General features: G+C 35.4%; 8 protein-coding genes and 1 long non-coding RNA gene across 9 annotated transcripts in view; 5 read left to right on the top strand and 4 right to left on the bottom strand.

Annotated features, from left to right (window-relative positions):
• Positions 1–3,272, top strand: part of LOC100641329 (pantothenate kinase 3-like) — an 8,595-nt gene extending 5,323 nt beyond the window's left edge. Inside the window, exon 8 of the mRNA XM_020008850.1 lies at positions 3,091–3,272. Within this exon, the coding sequence (XP_019864409.1) occupies positions 3,091–3,119 (29 nt within the window). The 3' untranslated portion in view covers positions 3,120–3,272. The remainder of the gene's footprint in view (positions 1–3,090) is intronic.
• On the top strand, positions 680–4,754 carry LOC109593769 (uncharacterized). Its single transcript, XM_020008856.1, has 5 exons — positions 680–820; positions 876–1,028; positions 1,176–1,370; positions 1,414–1,550; positions 4,662–4,754. The coding sequence occupies exons 1-4, from the start codon at positions 769–771 to the stop codon at positions 1,536–1,538; spliced, it is 525 nt and encodes a 174-aa protein (XP_019864415.1). The 5' UTR covers positions 680–768; the 3' UTR covers positions 1,539–1,550; positions 4,662–4,754.
• Positions 1,764–3,052, bottom strand: LOC109593771 (uncharacterized). Its single transcript, XR_002191143.1, has 2 exons — positions 1,941–3,052; positions 1,764–1,903 (listed from the first exon to the last, which is right to left on the bottom strand). It is a non-coding gene; the product is annotated as an uncharacterized LOC109593771 (long non-coding RNA).
• Positions 3,322–4,655, top strand: LOC109593770 (uncharacterized). The gene is made up of 3 exons (XM_020008857.1): positions 3,322–3,877; positions 3,925–4,074; positions 4,347–4,655. Exons 1-3 carry the CDS (start codon positions 3,826–3,828, stop codon positions 4,643–4,645), a joined length of 501 nt encoding a protein of 166 aa, XP_019864416.1. The 5' UTR covers positions 3,322–3,825; the 3' UTR covers positions 4,646–4,655.
• A 140-nt stretch (positions 4,755–4,894) lies between the features above and the next one.
• On the bottom strand, positions 4,895–7,364 carry LOC100634008 (ancient ubiquitous protein 1-like). The gene is made up of 13 exons (XM_020008848.1): positions 7,264–7,364; positions 7,075–7,212; positions 6,948–7,029; positions 6,832–6,900; positions 6,669–6,780; positions 6,481–6,571; positions 6,382–6,418; positions 6,274–6,312; positions 6,154–6,227; positions 5,933–6,069; positions 5,389–5,565; positions 5,116–5,332; positions 4,895–5,034 (listed from the first exon to the last, which is right to left on the bottom strand). The coding sequence occupies exons 1-13, from the start codon at positions 7,347–7,349 to the stop codon at positions 5,007–5,009; spliced, it is 1,287 nt and encodes a 428-aa protein (XP_019864407.1). The 5' UTR covers positions 7,350–7,364; the 3' UTR covers positions 4,895–5,006.
• A 44-nt stretch (positions 7,365–7,408) lies between these two features.
• Positions 7,409–8,245, top strand: LOC100634885 (V-type proton ATPase subunit e 2-like). The gene is made up of 4 exons (XM_003383862.3): positions 7,409–7,608; positions 7,794–7,841; positions 7,983–8,142; positions 8,193–8,245. The coding sequence occupies exons 1-3, from the start codon at positions 7,448–7,450 to the stop codon at positions 8,107–8,109; spliced, it is 336 nt and encodes a 111-aa protein (XP_003383910.1). The 5' UTR covers positions 7,409–7,447; the 3' UTR covers positions 8,110–8,142; positions 8,193–8,245.
• A 291-nt stretch (positions 8,246–8,536) lies between these two features.
• LOC100641204 (serine/arginine-rich splicing factor 12) lies at positions 8,537–10,339 on the bottom strand. The gene is made up of 9 exons (XM_011411628.2): positions 10,231–10,339; positions 10,080–10,184; positions 9,328–9,431; positions 9,240–9,285; positions 9,148–9,189; positions 9,065–9,088; positions 8,963–8,989; positions 8,795–8,914; positions 8,537–8,752 (listed from the first exon to the last, which is right to left on the bottom strand). Exons 1-9 carry the CDS (start codon positions 10,308–10,310, stop codon positions 8,653–8,655), a joined length of 648 nt encoding a protein of 215 aa, XP_011409930.1. The 5' UTR covers positions 10,311–10,339; the 3' UTR covers positions 8,537–8,652.
• A 49-nt stretch (positions 10,340–10,388) lies between these two features.
• Positions 10,389–11,676, top strand: LOC105316628 (leucine-rich repeat protein soc-2-like). Its single transcript, XM_011411678.2, has 3 exons — positions 10,389–10,590; positions 10,667–10,773; positions 10,819–11,676. The coding sequence occupies exons 1-3, from the start codon at positions 10,437–10,439 to the stop codon at positions 11,554–11,556; spliced, it is 999 nt and encodes a 332-aa protein (XP_011409980.1). The 5' UTR covers positions 10,389–10,436; the 3' UTR covers positions 11,557–11,676.
• On the bottom strand, positions 11,552–14,953 carry LOC100641076 (O-phosphoseryl-tRNA(Sec) selenium transferase-like). The gene is made up of 12 exons (XM_003383910.3): positions 14,823–14,953; positions 14,604–14,691; positions 14,481–14,547; positions 14,306–14,424; positions 14,091–14,249; positions 13,817–13,970; positions 12,484–12,716; positions 12,350–12,441; positions 12,188–12,281; positions 12,036–12,120; positions 11,736–11,944; positions 11,552–11,686 (listed from the first exon to the last, which is right to left on the bottom strand). The coding sequence occupies exons 1-12, from the start codon at positions 14,934–14,936 to the stop codon at positions 11,640–11,642; spliced, it is 1,461 nt and encodes a 486-aa protein (XP_003383958.1). The 5' UTR covers positions 14,937–14,953; the 3' UTR covers positions 11,552–11,639.
• Between the last annotated feature and the right edge of the window lie 10 nt (positions 14,954–14,963).

Raw genomic sequence — 14,963 nt, 5'->3', positions numbered from 1 at the left:
AGGATCAGGTTATTCAATAGCACCACCTACTTCTCTAGAGATTGCAATAACACCAGTACATACTAGAACTATTTGTCATTAATTTTCCATAGCTCCTCCACCCCCTCCTTGTCCTTGTAAAGATCACATTGCTTCATTAGCTTGCAAGCATATGGAGAATAATGGAGAATATCTACCAATGCCTTGTAGAGAGCTTCTTGGAAACAATCCTTAATTATTTAAAAGACACATACATAATATACTGTAGATCTAGTTGTCAACATATATTAGAAAGATTTTATTGATAGTGAGTGTACATGTACCAATAAGTCTGTACTTACATTATTCTGTCTGTACAAATTAAATGGAAAAAATTTTAGTTTAAGACATTAATTTTTAATACTGTTTTAGAGTTTTCACACTCTTTTTTAATAATAATTCAGATAATATGCAATTAAACTGGTACAAGTCATGCAGTCCATCTCTCTCTCACATATTAAGGACTAACATACCAGAACTAGAACAACACTGACTAGAAACTTGATACATTTTATAATGTTACAGGCTATGAATAAGCATTTTAATTTAATGTTTTGCCAACTTTTACATGCAAAGTATAACATACATGACTTTTCAAATCATATGGGGAGACAGGGCCAAATTGCCACCCCATAAATATATACACTGTATAGAGATCTATACACTGTATAGAGATCTATATATGTATGGGCTTGTGCTGAGTGTATAGCTTAGTGATTCACCAGGAGATTTTCGATTGTCCCTCTCATAATGACAGCATTCCTGTATTTGTGTATAGCCTTGCAGCTCCTTCACCTCACTGGTTAGTTATAATACTAACATAGGAGGTACATTATGTCTCATATTGGTTCTATTAGTTGCAATTGCACCTATTGTCCCCACTGTCAGTTTTGAGTCTTCTTCTACAGTGAGTATCCCTGAAGGAACTAGTGCTGATGTTTGTCTTACAATCACTGGAGCTGCTGCTGGACCAATAACTATCTTACTGGGAGCTACAGACCAATCAGCAAGTAAGCTGTGCATACCATAAAGTTTCAATTTAAATTTAAATGTTCTGTTTCTGCATGTCCTGCTTTATTCAAACTATGCAAAGCACGGATTCATAGACTAATTTATACCTTTACATGTTGTTAATGTTTATTATTGTCATTATATAGTTGCTCCAGATGACTACACTGCACCTAGTTCAGTAACTTATATTCCAGGTGGATCCAATATAGTTTGTATAAGTATAACTGCAGTGCAAGACAATGTTGATGAACCTTCTGAAAACTTTACATATACTATACTTGCAGGAATGGGTGATTATGCAATAGGAGCACCATCCAATATCACCATTACAATACCTGGCGGTAGGTCAATTTTTTGGAGCTATTTTTTATTCATTTTCCATAGCCCCTCCACCTCCTCCTCCTTGTCCTTGTAAAGATCGCATTGCTACATTAGCTTGTAAGCATATGGAGAATAATGGAGAATATCTACCAATGCCTTGTAGAGAGCTTCTTGGAAACAATCCTTGATTAATTATTAACATACTGTAGTTAGTTAATGTATTGGTGTCTGTAGATTTTGTAGATCTTTTTGTTAAAATTAGCAGAAATTTTGGCTACAAAATTCTAGATATACAGTATACTGTTTGATTGAAATGCTTTTTCAGTGAGGTAGTTTTCTTTGCTTGTACACGTATGTCAGGGCACATGACAAGGGACAATATATTCTAGATCTTCCAGTGATTAAAATTATTATTATTATTGTAAACTATTCATCAGACAATACACAAGTCAGTGTATGTGTATGTATTTACTAATGGACATTCTTTCTGTCTCTCCCTCACAAAATATTAATAATAAATTAACTTCACTGTCCGTGTTTAGCAATACATCTCCTAAAAAAGATAATAATAATGTTAAGGCTTTAATTACTTCCTGGCATTCTCTAAAAGTGATTTATTTCTCTTTTGAAAAGTCCAGTTTCCTTCTTCTAAAAAAACTTCTCCTTTAGTTTAGATTTTTGAGGTTGTGGTACAGCTCCTCCACCTCCTCCTCTTCCTTTTTTCCTTCTGTAAAAATCACATTGTTACATTAGCTTGCAAGCATGCCTCTTGGAATCAGCTCATAATTTATCAGCAGACATAAAAACTAGATCTATACTGTAGTTGTCAATGTTTATCATAAAGATTTCATAAATAGGGTGCATACATGTATCAATAAGTCAGTACTTACGTTATTCTGTTTGTGCAAATTAAAACATTTTAATGCTGTTTTCAAGTTTTCAAATTATATATTTCCTATAATTTATATTATTATTGCCATGCAGTGCATCTCTCTCTCACACACATATTAAGGACTAACCTACCAGAACTATAAAAAACAGCAACAATGCTGACTAGAAACTTGATATGCATTATAATGTTTTACATAGCAGGCTATGGGTAAACATTTTAATTTAATGTTTTGCCAACTCCCAGCAAACCATACATGACCGTTCACATCACAGGGTCTAGTGTGAGTTTAGTATTGATCTGTTATACTCTGTTCTCTATCTGATCATAAATATTAAAGACTATATAAGTGTCTGATGTACAATGATATTTTATTAGTTTATTAATGATAATAATAATTTTTATGAACCAGTAGATCTATGATATAACTCCATACCAAAGTATTGTAAAGTGTAGTTCTCTCAACAATGATAAAGTGGACACTTTCTTTGAATCTGAAACCTAATAGTGTAATTTAAGGTTTTGCCAACTCTTACATGCCAGCTACCATACATCATGACTGTTCAAATCACATGAGACAGGGCCAAGTATAATTATACACTGTATATAGTTCTATGTATGTGTGTATAGCTTAGTAATTTACCAGATTCTTTAATTGTTTCTCTCATAATGACAGCATTCCTGTATTTGTGCATAGTCTTGCAGCTCTTTTTAATATAGCAATTATGTTTATGCCGGTAGTTGGTATGCCTCAAATTGTTCCACTTGTCAGTTTTGAGTCTTCTTCTACAGTGAGTATCACTGAAGGAACTACTGCTGAGGAAGAATTGGCAACAGAAAGTGGCAAGAAGATGACTACAAGAGATCTGACTCTGAGTAAATGAATTGAACCAGTTTATAAGAAACAATCATGCATCCAGTTCTTATTTATATTTATCATTTATCGTTTTTTGCTTTTATTTTTTTGAGTGATTTTTTTCTCATTTATTTCTTTCTTCCCAAGTCTACTCTGTTCTCTCTCTGATTCACAATAATTATTAATTATATTTTATCAGTTCATTAATGATAATGATCATGACTACATGTAGTAACTCCACACACACACACATACAGTAGAAGTTATCATAAGGTGCAGTTCTCTCAACAAATATAAAGTGGACACTTTCTTTGGATTTGAAACAGTAATTATTGAAATTAATTATTTTCAAGAACTACAATAATCTTGATTGGCGTGAGCTTTTAGGGTATTCTTAAATGTACATGTACACATGCATGTACATTTAGTATTATAAGTACGACGTTTGAGTGGAATATGCTAATGAAATATTCTGCCACAAACCTTATAATGTGATTTTTTGCAAACCCTAAAAATGCTAAGTAAAACATGCTTTTATCAGTTCCACTGTAGTATATAAAAAATGCTATAGTAAAACATGCTTTCATCAGTTCCACTGTAGTATAAAGATAAATCTAATAGTAGTTGTATAGCTGCTAGAGTTGTAGTGCTTTATAGTGCTGAGTGTATATATAGCTTATTGAGTAGGAGATTTTTCAACTGCAGTTCCTTTTTCTTTCTTTCTCTCATAATGACAGCATTCCTGTATTTGTGTATAGTCTTGCAGCTCCTTCACCTCACTGGTTAGTTAAGATACTAATATTCACCATGTCTCTATTGGTTCTATTAGTTGCAATTGTGTCCACTGCCCCCACTGTCAGTTTTGAGTCTTCTTCTACAGTCATCACTGAAGGAACTAGTGCTGAAGTTTGTCTTACAATCACTGGAACTGTTTTTGTTCCAATTACTGTGACACTTACAGCTACACCTGGCACAGCAGGTAAGTATAGTCCACTTTACATGCATTTGCTGTTCTTATGCAGACCATTCCCCAGCCTACAGTCGTTGGGACCCTATAATGGGAGAATTGGTTTGGCTAAACATTGCCAGCAACATTCATGGTTACTTTGACCTTGTAAACTATAATCAATAGGTTTCTATTCTTTTAGATACAAGGCCAAAGTAACCACAAAAGTTACCAGGAGCTATTCATTGGCTAACCTGTGCATTTATTTATGAATTATATATACTATTATTATTGTTATTATGCAGATGCTTCTGACTACACTGCATCTACTGCAGTAATAGTTAATCCTGGTGATTCTAGAGTTTGTGCAACTGTAACTGCAATACAAGACAATGTCGATGAACCTGATGAAACCATTATATATGCTGTACACTCAGGATCGGGTTACACAGCAGGAGGAATTATGTATCATTTACTTACCATAACTCCTCCACCTCCTTGTCCTTGTAAAGATCGCATTGCTACATTAGCTTGTAAGTATATGGAGAACAATGGAGAATACCTACCAATGCCTTGCCGAGAGCTTCTTGAAAACAATCCATAATTAATTATCAATTAACACAACTTAACATACTGTAGTTAGTTAATGTATAGGTGTGTGTAGATTTTGTAGATCTTTTTGTTAAAATTAGCAGAAATTTTCGCTAAAAAAATTCTAGATATACAGTACACTGATTGAAATGTTTTTTCAGTGAGGTAGTTCTCTTTGTTTGTGCACATACGTCAGGGCACATGACAAGGAACAATGCTCCCTCAATATTTTACATTCTTCCAGTGATTATAGTAATTATTATTATTATTGTAAACTATTCATCAGACAATACACAAGTCAGTGTATGTGTGTGTATTTACTAATGGACATTCTTTCTGTCTCTCCCTCACAAAATATTAATAATAAATTAACTTCACTGTCCATGTTTAGCAATATATCTCCTAAAAAGATAATAATAATAATAATAATAATAATAATAATAACAATAATAACAATATTGTTCACATTATGACTTTCATTACTTCCTGGCATTCTCTAAAAGTGATTTCTTTCTCTCTTGAAAAGCTCGGTTTCCTTCTTCTAACGAAAATTTCTCCTTTGGTTTAGATTTTTGAGGCTGTGGTACAGCTCCTCCTCCTCCTCCTCTTCCTCCTGAAGAAGAAGAAGGAGGGGCAGGATCAAACTTAACTCTTCCTTCAAGAAAATTGGTAACAGTTACGTCAACGTTTCGAGTCTTCACTAAAAGAAGGAAATAAATATAAGGTAGCTTAATCTGAGAGGTCCTCCATACTTACTAAGGTCTTTCCTAATGACATGTGCTGGAATGTGTGGCAATACACTGATGACTTGGTATGTCATTCTTTCTATTTCAGGAGGTGGAGTCCCCATAGATGAGAACTGGGAGTCTGATATTAAAGGGCCAGTATCAGAACCAAATGCCTTCCTCATCAATGAATGAGACTCCTTCATTTCTGAAAAAGACAACATACATGTAAGTACATGTACATGTATATGCATAATAAAAATGGAGATTTCTCTCCTTTTCATCTTTTGTGAAATTTGGCCTGAGACCATGTACTATAGTACAGGGACTTTGGCCCAATTTGGAGCAACTTTAGAAATTTGTTTAAAATCCAAATTTGATCAAAACCAGCTCAAACTTTCTACGCAACATAAGTACATGTATATGCATCAGGAAAATACATGTAAGTGGAAAAGTCTCTCTTTTTCAATTTTGATAAAATTTGGTACAAGAGCATGACTATAGTACTGTACTAGCTTAATTTTAAAGCAACTTGAAATATTCCGGAATCAGTCCATGCACATACAAGTACTTACCACTTTTCCACATTTCAATGTCTTGCTTTGACACTTTTAGTACATCTACATTCATGAGAGATGCCATTTTCTTATTTGCTTTCTTTGCAAAGTCTGAAGCCCCTTTGCCGTCATCAGCATCAACAGAAGGGAGAACACTGCAAAGAATAAAGTAAATGCACACAAGAGAAAGGGAGAGAGGAGAGGAAAGAAAGAGAAAGAGGGAGGGTAGAAGGACTCACGTCATTGTGACTATTGTTAAAGGTAGGAATAAGGTCCAGCATAAATCAGTAAAGTCAGAGCTATCAAGAGTTGTCTGTCAATGAAACATAAAATTAATCATTAGACATTAACTGACTTACAAAAGGAATATCTATTGGTCTCCACCAGGACAATGCTACCTGTAGAAATAGGAGAGTTAAGAGAGAGGGAGAAAAAGAACCATTAATACTAGTTTATTACCAACTTACTGGTTGAACTATATCCTCTACTGTGAAGGGCCACACACTAAAAAGTTAACAAGATTATTGTTATTATAATGATAATAACAATATTGCTTTCTTCATTACTTGAATTGAGATAGGCTCCTCCCATTAGTATATATTGATTCCGGCTGAGCTACGTAAGGAATAGCAGCTGAATCAGGTATGGAGACATCAACTGAAGAGGAATAATAAAAAGAATAAGAATTTATAGTCTATAATAATCATCATGATCATGTACAGCTATTTTTATTATTATCACTTATTATTATTACCATCAAATTCTGGTAATTTTTTAAGAGCCTCCTCAATTTCGTTCAAAGACTCGGTTTTCAAGTGAGTATGATAAAACAACGACGAAAACAATGGGACATCAACCAGACTGATCTAAAAAATAAAAATAACCATAACAGTAATTCCCTCTCTCTATTATCTTACTGTTGTACACTCCATAGCAAGGTGTAGGACAATATGGTCTAGTTTCGATATCTTATTAGCTATCAACATCTACAGGTAGCAGGATATGAAATAAATATTCTTCTTCTGGTGCTTACCCTAGCAGCTGTGTTCCTTCTCTTCCAGTTTTTAGTCACAACAACCAGCCCCATTACACCAAACAATATCCTTAACAAGAAACTAAGAGACAATGGTTCTAATGGAGCCCCAATACTGCTGCCTTACCGTTGGAATACACCAGTTGGTATAATACTGAGTATTATGAAGGCCTGTAGGAGCATGGTGACACGAACTATGAATAGGAGTAGACCAAAAGGGAAATATACTATTAATAATAGAGCGTATAAAGACGAGAATACTATCCTAAAATAAAGGCAATAAAGAATACAATAAAATATAGATAATTGAGCTCACCTATGGACATTTAGGGACCCGTCTAATTGCTGAAAAACTCTGGGACGAACTGGAGTAGAAGGATGGTGGTTTGGAAAGGCAGCCATTTTAGAATTTTGTGTGGGTGTGGCTACACCGCCCACTGTATTATGGGGCCCCTCCCATCATGTGACCCTGCTCCTCCTCTATTGGGAAGGAACTAAAGATGGGGTCGATACAATCGGCAGTGAATGACAAAGGGCAGCTAATAAGCGATCCTAACCTCTCTAAAGTAGCCGTACTACCAATTGTCACTATATTCTGGCTCGCTGTAGCACTCGTGGGCATATTTGTGCCTTGTTTCTTCTGGAAATACAAACACAGACTGTAAGTGAAGACCCAATCCCTTGTAACCAGCAAATTATATGTACAATCAAGAGTAGATGGCACAATACATAAGAATAGTGTATTAAAAGCAGTGGTCTGTTGCAATGGAAAGCTTGTAGTAGTTTTGACCACATTTTAATGATGCACATGTGTCTAGATTGTATTTTACATTCTTGTTCTTTTAGGACGTTGCAAGTTTCAATCGTGACGACTGCAGTATGTCTGTACACCTTGTATCCTTTGAATGAAATACAATAGTGGGAGCATTACTGCTGAAAGAGCAGCAGGGAAAGGAATATAAATGCAATACCTTGATAAAAATTTAAAATGGGCAATTAGTTTAAAATTTTTCTTAACATTATACAATGTATTAGCTGGTTGCTGGCATTCTTGGCTCAGCTGAATCCATTGACAGGTCCACAACTTGAAGAGGATCTGGCACATCATATCAGACAAGTCTGGGGAGCATCTAAAAGCGATAGTTATGAATGTCAAGAGTAGAACCATTATTAACAGCTGTGTGTGTATTTGTTTGTAAGTTAGTTATATTTGTTACAAATCATCTTATAATGTTGTCCTCTTAGGAACCTGTAATACTGTGGGTTACACATCAAAAACTAATTAATACTGTAATATTTACACATTGTTTGTAATATGTAGTGTTTATTGTCATTGTTGTGATTAATAACTATCAATTTTAAATGTATTTAACATAGCTAAAAAGAATTTAAAACTTCAAGGTGCTCGCTCCCTTTTAGGGTATGTCCAGGTGTAGGTGTAAAACCAGGAAACTGGGGAAAGCAGTCTTTAGAAAGTCAAGAGACCTTCACCATTTTTAGTAAAAAAACAATGTGATGAACTCTCTATGCTTGCTTCTATCTCACACAAGTCAACTACACATTGCTTTGCAGTATAGTACTAGTATACCTTCATTTTCTACAATTATTGTTTTCTGCTCATATATTTTACAATTAGCCCAAGCTGACATTAAATGTCATGTAATTAATACATAGATAATGGTAACGGCCAAAGACATACAACCAATCATTGTTTAGGACTCTTAGACCTTGGAGACCGGGACGGAGAACGAGAATAGGACCGCCCCCGCCCACCAGGAGACCGGGAATATGAACGAGACCTTGATCTAAAAAAAAATTAATAAAAATCCAGGAACACTCAAACTTACCTGACAGGTGATCGGGAATATGGAGATCTGGATCTACTCTGACTCCTCCTCCTTCGAGGGGGCGGGCTACGAGAACGAGATCCAGAGCGAGAGTATGAGCGGGACCTTGACCTCCGTCGACTAAAAGTGTTCAAGCTGACATCAAGAGACAAATTAATGGATACTTACCGACTGCGAGGACTTCCACGCCGACGTCTAGAAAATTAATAAAAATAAATAATAATAATAGTAATAATAAAATTAATAATAAAAAAATAATAATAATCTTACCGTCTATTGTAAGGACTGTGACTTCTATTTGCAAAATGAAATATTTAATTAATAAAATTTGATGAATGTCTCATAATACTAACCGTCTGCTATAATAGGGGCTTGGACTTCTAGAATATCGTCTCCTAAAATAAAATAAAGATATAATTATTATTGTATGCACATGTGTATATACCTGTTATAACTTCCGGTTCTTTCTTTGTTCTTCATCTGAAATGGAGCTACAAAGAAACAATAAAAAGCTCACGCCATTTCTCTCTTACTTTTTCTGTCTCCCTCTGCATACTGTACAACCAGTTCACGACCGTGCAAACAAGTCCCATCAAGATTATGCAAAGCGTCTTCGGCATCACGGAGGTCCTCAAACGTAATCAAAGTCTTTAGTTAAGGTCCTTATACATACAAGTACATATGTACCTTGCAATGTAACACAATAGTGACTCCTATTACTTTTATAACAACTTGTACTGTCGGTCATTATGCTTTATTGCTGTGAATCAACAACAATTCTTTTGCTTTGTCTTGTGCCTTCTCTGCCTGGTGCTTGTATCTTTAAGACATTTAAAACCTATTTCTCTTTGTTTCTTTGCTTGGGTCTTTAAAATCTTTAAGGTAGGCCATTTCTTTTAGGGGTGTGGTTCTTTAGGCTCTTTGTCTTTACTTTATTAAAGTCTTTAATTCTTTGATTTAAGACATAAACTGTCGTGTGTTTAAAGCAATAGCCTACATGTATGCATATATTAAACATAATAGTACATTAAATGCATTATACTACAAGATGATTCATTGGAAAGGAATTAAATGCAGTGGTTCTGTGAAAAAAATCACTAACAAATCTAAGCATGCTCAATGGCACATGGTTGATAAATCGTCAATAAAAATTTGCCACGACTTTCCAACACAATAATAATCATCTTGTACAGTATTAAAATATAAACCAATCCGATTAATGCCCACCACCTCATTCCTGTACACAAAAACTCTCAGTATAATAATAATTATTATAAAAGGATATTCAACATACGCAAAGCCTCTTGGCTCTCTCGTGTGGTAGTCCAGGGGGAGGTATACATCGCGTACGGGGCCGTATTGAGTAAACAGATCTCTCAGGTCGTCTGAGCTGTTGGACAGGTTTCATAAATAATACAGAGGACATTGGGGCTCACTTTGATGATAGGTTCAATCCCTTGACGAACAGGGAACAATTTGGAGGCCTCTTGTACCTGGAGGAAGACATCTTTCTCATCAACGTGCGCGCCTTGAATAATTCCCCGCCCTATTAGCATTCCTTTCTACTGCGGCAACTGCGCATGCGTGAACCCACGTGTAGTCTACTCATAAAGCCCATTGTTGTTGTACTGGTGATAAAGAAATGGCTCAAGTCCCTGTACAACAGCAGCAGCAGCAGCCGGGTCAGCCGAGAGGAGGAGGTGTACAGCTTCCACCACTGGTCCCTAATACACTGGACGATCATGGACTAATGGATTCCTCCTGGTTTAAAGTTGTCATTACAAAATGCCCATCTGGTAAATGTTATAAATGCATTGTCAGCATTGGATCAATTATTGTAATGAGTGATTCGTTGTTATGTCTCGTTTGTAGGTGACCACATAGGGACAGCATCAGTGTCACTGGATCGCTGGAATGGAGCATGGGACAAGTTACCTGAAGAAGCCTTCATGACGTCAGCAATGCTGGCCACTTCTCTGGTAAGCACTAAAAGACACTGTATATAATATATATTTGTGCTGTAGGTACCAATCAGGGATCTTATTTTACGTGGGCATCATTTGTCCTCTCTTCCTTCCAATATGGCTTCAGAGGATAATCATTTGACTTCTTCATTAGTCGTTTTTGACATTTCATCAAACCGCTTTGTTGATTTTCCTCCTGTTGTGTGTCAATTTTTGAGTCTTCGCGAGCTCAATGCTTCCAGCAACAAGCTTTGTTTAGTACCACAGGATATCTCTTATCTGACAAATCTTCAAGCACTGAACCTCAATAATAATTCATTTCAATCAATTCCTGTCTCGATCTGTCTTGCATGTAGCCTTCAGTCTCTATCGATGGAGAGCAACAGGATCTCAAAAGTCCCTGAAGAAATTGGGAGGATGACAAATCTACAAGAATTATACCTCAAATCAAATAAAATATCAAAGCTGCCAGAGTCTTTCTCTCGTCTGCAGAGACTCCAAACCTTACACATATCAGATAACAGTCTAGTAGCATTGCCACAAACCATTGGAGATATGGTTAGCTTGAAGCAGCTCCATGCAGCACAGAACAAGTTGACTTCATTGCCTGCTAGCATAGGGAGAGCGCCTTCATTGCAAGGCCTCACAGTAGCTAATAATCCTTTGATCCAGCCACCACAGCATGTCTGCAGAGGAGGTCTGTCTGCTATAAAAGCACATTTGAAGACTTCATACTCTCCCAAAGACAAGAAGAACCGATCCAAAGATACTTATGGTAGCTATGAAACTGACGTTTAAACACAAGAAACAATCGATTTTGTATTATATAAACAAATTACACTTTTACTGGCATAGATAAAATCAGTCATTATTTCTTTTCATTAAGATCCATTCCCATGTTCAGAATCATTAGCACCAGATTGAGGAGCTGAAAAAGAATCATTATTGATGTGATGCGTACATACTAATATTCTTACATTTGAGTTCTTGATCAGAAACAACATGCTTCTTTTTGAACTTTGTGAGGGTTTTGTCCAAACGTTTACAAAATGTATCAATTTCTTGTCTATTCATGCCAATAGCAGCAGCAGCTGTCAAATAAGGATGAGGATAATTATTAGAATGAGAGCCCCAGTTAGTAAATGTGTAACCACCAATAGTCTTACTAGTACCAGGAGAAACAACTCTGTAGGATGAAATATAACATTGAAATGTATCAGTGTATTATTATCATTATTAACAGAAGTATACTAATGTGAATCCTAATGTACATGTACCTTGTTCCAGATACATTACGTAGAAATAGCATTGAGCCAAGTTCAGTCCAATCAGTGGTCGATGGTAAACTAGTTAAGCTCATAGCTACAGAATAGCAATTATTAATAACCATTAATAACAGTTATTAATCCTAAATTAGTTTTCCGGTTACCTATAGATATGGGGTTGTTCTTTGTAACTAGTACACGCTCGTTGTGACGATGAGCAACATCTGATAAAAGTTTTAAAAGATACTGATAATTGTCCTTAACAAAAGAAGAAACAATCCATTACAACTTTATATATAAAAAAACTATATAATTAAAAGAGCTACCTTTCTCTCCTTACAAAGAGACTTATATCCATCGGATCCTAAACCCAGTAATGTTACAAACACATCAATGGTTGGAGTAGATGATGCTCTACCTAAAGCCATTCAAATAACACAAGGTACACGATACAGTCTACCTGGATAGGACTGAGATACAGTTTTTATAAATTCAGGATTTCCGCTAGATACCACAGAGCCCCCAACAGGCACAAGGAAATTCTTATCTGTACTTTGTATGAAAGCGTCAAGCCGTCCAACACGATTAGCCTCTTGGAGTAGATGCATACATTTTGATGATTGCACGCCGTAAGCATTATTGACAATATGTGGTATGCTGTACTGTGATGACAACCGAGCAACTTCTGGCAACCTATGATTACCACAGTGAGTACATGTATATGTCAGCATTTTCATTACATTTATAGTACAGGGTCATTGGCCAAATTTGGCCAAAAAATGACTAGGAAAGAATTCTCTATTTTTATTACATTTTCTGATGCATATACATGTACTTATGTTGTGTAGAAAGTTTGAGTTGATTCCGATCAAAATTAGATTTTTTATGAATTTTTAAAGTTGCTCCAAAATTGGGCCAAAGTCCCTGTACTATAGTACAGGGTTATTGGCCAAATTTCGCCAAAAATGACTAGGAGAGAATTCTCTATTTTTATTACATTTTCTGATGCATATACATGTACTTATGTTGTATAGCAAGTTTGAGTTGATTCCGATCAAAATTAGATTTTTTACAAATTTTTAAAGTTGCTCCAAAATTGGGCCAAAGTCACTGTACTATAGTACAGGATGATTGGCTAAATTTTGCCAAAAATGACTAGGAGAGAATTCTCTATTTTTATTACATTTTCTGATGCATATACATGTACTTATGTTGTATAGAAACTTAGAGCTGATTTTGATCAAAATTGAATTTTTTATGAATTTTAAAAGAAACGGCCTAGGCTATTATAGCCTTTGAAAATCTAATTTTGATCAGAATCAGCTCAAACTTTCTACACAACATAAGTACATGTACATGCATCAGAAAAAATAAAAAAGTAGAAAATTCTCTCCTTTTCAATTTTGGTAAAATTTGATCTGAGACCATAAACTGTAGTACAGGGACTTCCATCCAATTTTGGAACAACTTAAAAAATTTGTAAAAAATCCTAATTTGATTGGAACCAGCTCAAACTTTCTACGCAACATGCATCCAAAAAAGTTGAGAATTCTCTCCTTTTCAATTTTGGCAAATTTTGCCTTAAGACCAAAGACTATAGCCTTTGGTCTTTCGCCAGATTCTGCCAAAAATGAAAAGGAAATAATCTTCCATTTTTATATTTGTTTCTGATACATATACATGTACTTATGTCCCGTAGAAATTTTGAGCTGATTCTAATCAAAATTGAATTTTTTAAATGAATATCTCAAAAATAGGCCCATCTATCAGAAAATGTAATAATTGTATGTAACCTGTCAGCCCCTCTTGGAGCAAAGCAACTAGTGACAGTCATTATAGCAAGTACAGTATCAGGTCCTAGTTTATTGATCTGTGTCTCCATACTCTGAACATCTGTCATTAGCTCATCTCCTTCTAGAACATTCTCAATTATAACTGGCTCAAAACCTAAAGATAAAGGGCCCATGAATTGAATTACAAGAGGTAAATAAGAAATAAGATATAACATTTATTATTATTTATAATTAATTCTATACACACATGTACATGTGCATGCATTATATTAACCTGCAGATATGATGGACTTAAAGCAAGACTTCTGATCAATCCTTGGCCAGATCACATATCTTGCAGAAGGTCTCGACGAACGAAGACTAAGTAATGTCATCATCAAGGCCATACCAGTAGCAACTGGTATTAACACACACGACTGAACAAAATGAGCACCTTATGAATAATTATTATGGTATTAATGTATAATCAGTGATTGAGTGTACATGCACCTGATTGCTGTATAATGTCAAGCAATAATGAGTTAGTGAGTTGGTTTAATAATGAAGAACCAGCTGCTTTTGGCTGTACAGCTGCAACGTCACCAGATCGACCAATGCCATGACCTAAGCTAAGAGAGATTCATGTAAGCAACTATAAATCATGAAATATATATAATCTCCTAACCTGAAGTGTCTCTCTCTTACAATGCTGGAATGAATACGAGCTTCTCTCTCACCCACACCAACATTTTCTGATCAAAAAGTAATTACAATATATAATACATTATGCATATCAAATGAGGTCTACCTGGAAAGTTGTTACTGTCCATTAGAGAGAGTTCGTTCAAAAGGAGACGTATCCTTGCATCACTCCAGCCTTCCGATGGAAGCTTACGCTGTGTTGATGTATTTTATAATTATTGCAATAATTCAATTAATTTTAATGGAGTTTTTGTGCAGCATCAGCAAACAAGAGTAACAATAATTAAAATTATTATTAAAAAAAAATCTCTAAATTTTCTCTCACGTGATAGAGCAGTGTCTGTATGCATTTCTCGTGTGTTCTCTTTGAGTCCTTCCCTTGATTGAGGTAAGTGGCTGGGACAAGCTTCTCTGCAGCAAGATAGCTCTCCTCGTTCATATTTGCAAACTTCAGTATACTGTACTT

The sequence above is a fragment of the Amphimedon queenslandica genome, unplaced genomic scaffold (genome assembly GCF_000090795.2).
Source record: "Amphimedon queenslandica unplaced genomic scaffold, v1.1 AMPQUscaffold_13506, whole genome shotgun sequence".
Taxonomy (NCBI): Eukaryota; Metazoa; Porifera; class Demospongiae; order Haplosclerida; family Niphatidae; genus Amphimedon; species Amphimedon queenslandica.
This window is presented reverse-complemented; position numbering and strand designations above follow the sequence as displayed.

What these genes read in the sequence shown, in the direction of transcription:
- LOC100634885 (XM_003383862.3), top strand. Translation starts at nt 7,448, where the DNA reads ATGGGGTCGATACAATCGGCAGTGAATGACAAAGGGCAGCTAATAAGC. An exon ending in TGGAAATACAAACACAGACT is followed by an intron (nt 7,609 to 7,793) that starts GTAAGTGAAGAC and finishes TTGTTCTTTTAG; the next exon opens with GACGTTGCAAGTTTCAATCG. An exon ending in GCAGTATGTCTGTACACCTT is followed by an intron (nt 7,842 to 7,982) that starts GTATCCTTTGAA and finishes ACAATGTATTAG; the next exon opens with CTGGTTGCTGGCATTCTTGG.
- LOC109593770 (XM_020008857.1), top strand. Translation starts at nt 3,826, where the DNA reads ATGACAGCATTCCTGTATTTGTGTATAGTCTTGCAGCTCCTTCACCTC. An exon ending in GCAGCTCCTTCACCTCACTG is followed by an intron (nt 3,878 to 3,924) that starts GTTAGTTAAGAT and finishes TGGTTCTATTAG; the next exon opens with TTGCAATTGTGTCCACTGCC. An exon ending in AGCTACACCTGGCACAGCAG is followed by an intron (nt 4,075 to 4,346) that starts GTAAGTATAGTC and finishes GTTATTATGCAG; the next exon opens with ATGCTTCTGACTACACTGCA.
- LOC100641076 (XM_003383910.3), bottom strand. Translation starts at nt 14,936, where the DNA reads ATGAACGAGGAGAGCTATCTTGCTGCAGAGAAGCTTGTCCCAGCCACT. An exon ending in TACAGACACTGCTCTATCAC is followed by an intron (nt 14,692 to 14,822) that starts GTGAGAGAAAAT and finishes ACATCAACACAG; the next exon opens with CGTAAGCTTCCATCGGAAGG. An exon ending in TGTATCTCAGTCCTATCCAG is followed by an intron (nt 12,442 to 12,483) that starts GTAGACTGTATC and finishes GAATGGCTTTAG; the next exon opens with GTAGAGCATCATCTACTCCA.
- LOC100641204 (XM_011411628.2), bottom strand. Translation starts at nt 10,310, where the DNA reads ATGAGAAAGATGTCTTCCTCCAGGTACAAGAGGCCTCCAAATTGTTCC. An exon ending in AGCCCCTATTATAGCAGACG is followed by an intron (nt 9,089 to 9,147) that starts GTTAGTATTATG and finishes TTTTGCAAATAG; the next exon opens with AAGTCACAGTCCTTACAATA. An exon ending in CGTGGAAGTCCTCGCAGTCG is followed by an intron (nt 8,915 to 8,962) that starts GTAAGTATCCAT and finishes GAACACTTTTAG; the next exon opens with TCGACGGAGGTCAAGGTCCC.
- LOC100634008 (XM_020008848.1), bottom strand. Translation starts at nt 7,349, where the DNA reads ATGGCTGCCTTTCCAAACCACCATCCTTCTACTCCAGTTCGTCCCAGA. An exon ending in GGGTCCCTAAATGTCCATAG is followed by an intron (nt 7,213 to 7,263) that starts GTGAGCTCAATT and finishes CCTTTATTTTAG; the next exon opens with GATAGTATTCTCGTCTTTAT. An exon ending in GACCAATAGATATTCCTTTT is followed by an intron (nt 6,228 to 6,273) that starts GTAAGTCAGTTA and finishes TTTCATTGACAG; the next exon opens with ACAACTCTTGATAGCTCTGA.
- LOC105316628 (XM_011411678.2), top strand. Translation starts at nt 10,437, where the DNA reads ATGGCTCAAGTCCCTGTACAACAGCAGCAGCAGCAGCCGGGTCAGCCG. An exon ending in CATTACAAAATGCCCATCTG is followed by an intron (nt 10,591 to 10,666) that starts GTAAATGTTATA and finishes TCTCGTTTGTAG; the next exon opens with GTGACCACATAGGGACAGCA. An exon ending in CAATGCTGGCCACTTCTCTG is followed by an intron (nt 10,774 to 10,818) that starts GTAAGCACTAAA and finishes TTTGTGCTGTAG; the next exon opens with GTACCAATCAGGGATCTTAT.
- LOC109593769 (XM_020008856.1), top strand. Translation starts at nt 769, where the DNA reads ATGACAGCATTCCTGTATTTGTGTATAGCCTTGCAGCTCCTTCACCTC. An exon ending in GCAGCTCCTTCACCTCACTG is followed by an intron (nt 821 to 875) that starts GTTAGTTATAAT and finishes TGGTTCTATTAG; the next exon opens with TTGCAATTGCACCTATTGTC. An exon ending in AGCTACAGACCAATCAGCAA is followed by an intron (nt 1,029 to 1,175) that starts GTAAGCTGTGCA and finishes GTCATTATATAG; the next exon opens with TTGCTCCAGATGACTACACT.